At 30.4% G+C, this 5,801-nt stretch overlaps 1 protein-coding gene across 1 annotated transcript; it reads left to right on the top strand.

Moving 5' to 3' along the window:
* The first annotated feature begins 729 nt into the window (after positions 1–729).
* Positions 730–5,474, top strand: LOC119837011. Its single transcript, XM_038362489.1, has 8 exons — positions 730–853; positions 1,117–1,316; positions 1,847–1,954; positions 2,264–2,518; positions 2,961–3,102; positions 3,573–3,717; positions 4,566–4,699; positions 5,156–5,474. Exons 1-8 carry the CDS (start codon positions 736–738, stop codon positions 5,299–5,301), a joined length of 1,248 nt encoding a protein of 415 aa, XP_038218417.1. The 5' UTR covers positions 730–735; the 3' UTR covers positions 5,302–5,474.
* Positions 5,475–5,801: the final 327 nt, after the last annotated feature.

The following is a 5,801-nucleotide window of genomic DNA, read 5'->3' as shown; positions in this document are numbered from 1 at the left end:
ACTATCATCTTCTATGTCATGTTTAGATTCTATCTCTCTACAGATAGCGACTGAACAAATCGTCAGTACTAAGAAGAAAAAGATAACCTTCCTCATTGTGGTAGTGTTTTTATTAACAAAACTGTTTTTGTTATTAACTAACAGTGCAAATTACATGAATTTATATAGAAAGACAATTAAAAAGAATGTGTTACATTTTCACAAAGAATGTTTCTATGACACGTTTTAGAATAACTACATTTTAAACATTTTTGGAAAAATACATTTCATTAATTATGCAATAATAGAAGGAATTCATAGAATAATAGTACTTATAGCACAAATTATGAAATAGTTACTACGTAGGCAAATAATAGGTAAAAAGTTTTATAAAATTATCCAGTTGAATTTCCCGCCTTAAATATGTATATATGCACTGACGCACTGTTTTAATTTGAGAATAAATAATTTATGAAGTTTGCGATAAATTATTGTTTAATAAATTTCTTAGGGCAATAAGTAAATAATAATTCTAAGACATTTTAGATAAATCAAGGCTTTATAATATTATAATATACCAAGGTACCTATTTATATTTAAAAATAGCATTGAATTGACACATATTAGCGGAAGTCGAAAATAGGGAAATTATTCCTAGTAAAATTTTCTTTTCCTTTTCCGAATATCGTTTATTTTCTTCACGTCTTTGAGTCGTGTACACATATTAATTAAGAAATATTATTCTAATAATACATAATGAATCCTATTTATAACTGGAAATTAGGCGATATTGCACTAGGTAGAATATGCAAGAAGATATATGCGAAGATTCAAGTTGTTAAAAATGAAGAGGGATTATTTTATGACGAGAAAGGTGGTGTTTTGTTTACATACAAATGGATGTCATACAGAAACAATATTCTTTAAAAGTTTATATTTCTTGCCACTGGAATTCTACGTTATAAAATATTATGTTATATTATAGAAGGGTTATAAAAAGTATATATTACGACTCTTTACAATAATTTTTTAAATTAAATCTATGTAATTAATATTTTATTATCTTAAAATTATCTATTTTTGTTTACTATTTTGGGATCAAAACAATGTAAAGTTTTAATGAAAATCAAATATTAGTTCTAGGTATATCCCCAGATGGTGATGGAATTAAGATAACAAAGGAATTATGTTACTACGTAGAAATCATAAGAACAAAACAGAGACTATGGCTCCCGTACACTGGAATGTTCCTAGCTCAGCGTTCCAGACCTTTCTATGGCGCCAATAGATTAGAACCTAAGAAGTTACAAGATAAACCAGCAGCTGCACCAAGAAAGGTAAAAAAATTAATTTAGCAATAAGTAGCTACCAATATGTTATGTAAATCTTAAAAATCTTATCATGAGTTTGTCCACTCCGTAAAGACACCTATGATCGTAGAAAAATGTGCTATGATTCTAAGCCTATGATTATTTTTGGTCTTTTTAGGTTTATTTCTTTAAAAAAAAGATATTTGTCTAAAATAATACGTGCTGCAAATACAGAATCTCGAATTCGACCAGCCTATACGCGAGCGTCGTCGCGGGCTGCAACCAGTATTCAAAACCCATAAGAATTTGTGTAGATAAAAGTAATAAAAAATTGTAAAATGCTTGTTATATAATCAACATCGTTAGGAATAATTGTTTTTTGTGTTATTGAACTAATCACTGTTTCATAGGTCTTTACAAAGGTCCCGATTTAAAAAATAAACATTTATTTTATTAATTATTAATATACATAGCTAATATTTTCTGTAGAAAGAACAAATCACAAACTCTATAGTTTATTATATATTTCACGATCCTGCCTCTTTTTTCTATTACAGAGGAAAATAAAAGAAGATTACACTCTTCCCTTGAATGTGAAACCATCAAAGTCTAAGGAGCCTGATCTCAACATTTCTTATGACATCCGGCAAATGCCATTAAAACAGGTATACAATCTATATATTAATTACTAAACTGTGAATAAAATTCTATGTGATTTATTTTGTACTTATTTTACACAACTTTCAGTAAATTTATTTTGCTTTGATTTGTAAAATTATCATCACATTAAATATTATAGTAGATTCTATAAGCTGCTTCTATCTGATCTTAATACTATGAAATAATATGATGTGTTATTAAAATAGTATATTGATTATATATTTATTAGTTTTGAGAATAAGTGAAAATTATTTTTTTTGCTTTTAACAAAGACATCTTCTTCAAATATTTTAATTATACTTATATTTTTGAAGAGTAAATATGAAAATGCCTTCAAAGAGTTTGTCAGACGCGGCAAAGAACAGCTATTTGACGAATATTACTTCGCTTTAATAAATACTAATGATGACACCTTGGACTACTTACAAAATGTAGATGCAAGTACTGAAGATAAATTTGAGACTGTTATAAAGAATATTGTGTCCGAGAAGGAAATAGAAAACTACTTGCATCAATGCTGGAGATATAATCATGTGTGTAAACAAGTTGATAAAGAAGTGTCAGATAATGTGAGTAAAAAAAAAAAAAAATAATTTAATGTAGTAGCCACGTAAGAATTTTTTTTAAACATTTTTTTTTAATATAAGTACTGCTAACTGGTTGGTTTGTTTTGAGGCTAGGCTAGGCTTCTAGATCATAGACTTATGGGTATTAAATAAGGTAAAACATCCATTGTTAAGAAAATATGTTTTCCTGGTCCAGAGTGTTGCTAATTATTATTATATATTGTAGTACTAATCACTTCATAGTATGAAAAAGAGTTGCTTTTTCTGTCTGTCCCTATGCTCTAGTATGCTTAAACCTTTATTTTGATGGGCTTTTTTAATAGTGATTCAAAAGGAAACTTTATATGAGTATGTACAATAACGCTTATGAAACTACTCCAAATTTAAAGCATGAAGTAAAAGCTAGAATAATAATAAAAATAACTTTAACATTTATATTTTACAGCGTTCTGCAAGTAACCTACCAGTAACAGTGCACACCACCTGGTGCCTGGTCTGCGGAGAAAATGATCGACTGAGAGAATGTGTGAGCTGCCCAGCATCTTTTCACACCGTGTGCAGACGAGAGTGGCTCGTTTCTATCATACGTGAGTTAATAATATCTAAATAATTCAAACTCAAACTCAAACATTTATTTATTCAATAAGAATTCTTATAGAAGCACTTTAGAACGTCATTTTATACCGTTTTAACATTTACCACCGGTTCAGAAACCAAGTTATGGGTCTTTTGTTAAAATTAATTATATATCTATTGTTATTTTATGTGTCCCTATTGATAATATGTATAGTACAAAAGTGTTTTTATTTGTTTGTCTTCATTTATTCTACATTATTTATAGGGGGAAGTCGGTTATCACTACATAGTATAAAACCAAGTCGCTTTCTCTGACCCTATGTCCATATGACGTGCGTAAATCTTTAAAACTATGCAACGGATTTTGTTGGGTTTTTTTTTTATTGGATAGGGTGATTCAAGAGGAAGGTTTATATGTATAATAATGTGCGTGCGTGCGAAGCCGCGGGCAAATGCTAGTATTTTAAATAATAATTTACAGATCGAAAGAATCCGCCCAAGAAGGAGAAAAAGCCAGTCACATTAGTTGAGAAGATTCTATCTAGTACTAGAACGATTTGTTCCATACAAAAAGACAAGGAAAACCTGGAGATATGTCCTAGTTGCATGTGGGGACCAAAAGTTGGGTAAGTTGAGAAGTTAAATCATTTTTAATGTTTTAATTATTGAAGTGAAACTTCTTTAGAATCGTTGTGATTTCAAACCTGATGCAACGAAAAAAACGACAGGTAAGAGACACAAATACAAAAATGTGTAGAACGAAGCCGGCAAAGAATGAGACAGAAATATATATACTATTTTATATTTTATATATATTCATCTCATTCTTTTGACGATTTACTGAAGTTTCACTTCTATCGTGTGTGAATCGCAGACACACCTTTTTTATATTTCAGGTAATGTATTAATATTTATGAATAGACTATGTTTTATAAATGATAAAGTATATTGAATTAATCGCGATTTGTATCCGTTAAAGCTGCTGTTTTTAAATGTATGACAGTTGAACAATTATTTCATAACATTTGAATTATATATAGTTATAAATGACATTTATTTGTTTGGTCTCTTGGTTAAGCAAAAACTACTTGATCTTTTTGGATACAATTTTAATTGATTTTCAATAGGGTTACACAATAGAATACCAACTTGAATTGAAATTGATATAAATCGAAAATACTGAAATATATATATTGAAATAATAGCTTGCTATTGTGTTTCTCACGGTGAGTGGGGGAGCCGGAGGCCCATATTTTTTTACTTACCCTTCCTAGTCCTTTCCTTTATTTCTCTCATCAATCCTTTCCTAATCCCTTCCCAATTAATGTCGGCAATCCATTTCTAGAGGCGAAAGGTCTGCAATTGACCTTACGCCTCTCCAAATGTTCATGGGCAGTGGTAGCGCTTACCATCAGGCGACCCACCTGCTCCATTGCCGACTGTGACATAAAAAAAAAACTGAAATATTTTTCAGTTACGACGATGTAGTGTGGCATAAGCTGGGCTCGTGCCCATGGTGGCCGGCGAGGGTGTTGACCCCGGGCGCCACCCCATCCTGCTTGTTGACGCGCACACATACGCCGCACCAGTGGCCGCTCAAGTACTATGGTAAAGATTTTGAAAGTAATAAAACCTTTATAGTATTTCTATAACTATTTTAACCAAAAAATACAGCATTTTAAATTGTCAGACTTAGAGTAGATTAAAATAGGATGCAGAGGCACAAGTTATCAAATAAAAAAGAATAATCAATATAGTCGAAAGTGGTAAGATCACAAATTATAAACAACATTCCACTAGATACCTCTACCTTTTTTTGAAGTCGGTTGAGAATGAAGGAATTAAATGCTCAGGTAATAACTGCTATCACGTTATTTTGTATACGTGTGTGCGTGAGTGTGTACGTACGTGTGCATGCATATACGTACTTGTGCGTGCATATACGTACTTGTGGGTGTATTTGCGTGCGTATACTGACGTATGTGTGAGTGACAAGCTTTTTCTTTGTACACATAAATCTCTTGCTTAATAAAATGACTATTTCTCATAATTAATAAACTATAGGTACACTGAACTACTCATGGGGAGACTCGGCCAGAATGTGCCTATTCCTACCAAAGCACACAGCCGCGTTGCAGTCGCGAGATGAAACTCTCCGACAAGCTGTATTGGACGCTTGTGATGATTATATATCCGTCTATCTAACATAAAAAATATAAATAATTATTTCTTTTTTCATAAAAAAAAAAACATTTTGTCACTATTGGTTCGGTGTGAAGGAGTAATAGAATAAAACACGTAGTAGACGGATTGAGTAGAATTTGTAAAACATGAGCCTATACGGAAGCAATTTTTTTTTTATTCATAAAGATATAAATACTTTTACTGTATCAATATAGTTATATACTTTTGTTTTTTATTGTTTTTTTTTTTCATCATTCTTTATTAGATATATTTCTAAAATGTGTGCGTGTGTTCTTTAAAACTGTGATAATATAATAAGGAATAAATAAGTGTTATTTTATAAGTGTTTATGTTAAAGATAAGATTTGGGAGCTTTAATTATATTAAGCTGTTTTTGTTTTTCGTTTTTATTTCAACATATTCGTATGCTTGTTTTAAAAACAGAAGTTTTAATAAGTATTGTTATAAAATTGTGATCGTTTTGAATAAAATTTATTTTTTTCGCTAGTTTTTGTAGTTGTTTTTT

Source organism: Zerene cesonia, chromosome 26, assembly GCF_012273895.1.
Source record: "Zerene cesonia ecotype Mississippi chromosome 26, Zerene_cesonia_1.1, whole genome shotgun sequence".
NCBI lineage: Eukaryota > Metazoa > Arthropoda > Insecta > Lepidoptera > Pieridae > Zerene > Zerene cesonia.
The sequence above is the reverse complement of the archived record's forward strand: the minus strand, read 5'-3'. Positions and strand labels throughout refer to the sequence as shown.

What these genes read in the sequence shown, in the direction of transcription:
- LOC119837011 (XM_038362489.1), top strand. Translation starts at nt 736, where the DNA reads ATGAATCCTATTTATAACTGGAAATTAGGCGATATTGCACTAGGTAGA. An exon ending in ATTATTTTATGACGAGAAAG is followed by an intron (nt 854 to 1,116) that starts GTGGTGTTTTGT and finishes ATCAAATATTAG; the next exon opens with TTCTAGGTATATCCCCAGAT. An exon ending in CAGCAGCTGCACCAAGAAAG is followed by an intron (nt 1,317 to 1,846) that starts GTAAAAAAATTA and finishes TTTCTATTACAG; the next exon opens with AGGAAAATAAAAGAAGATTA.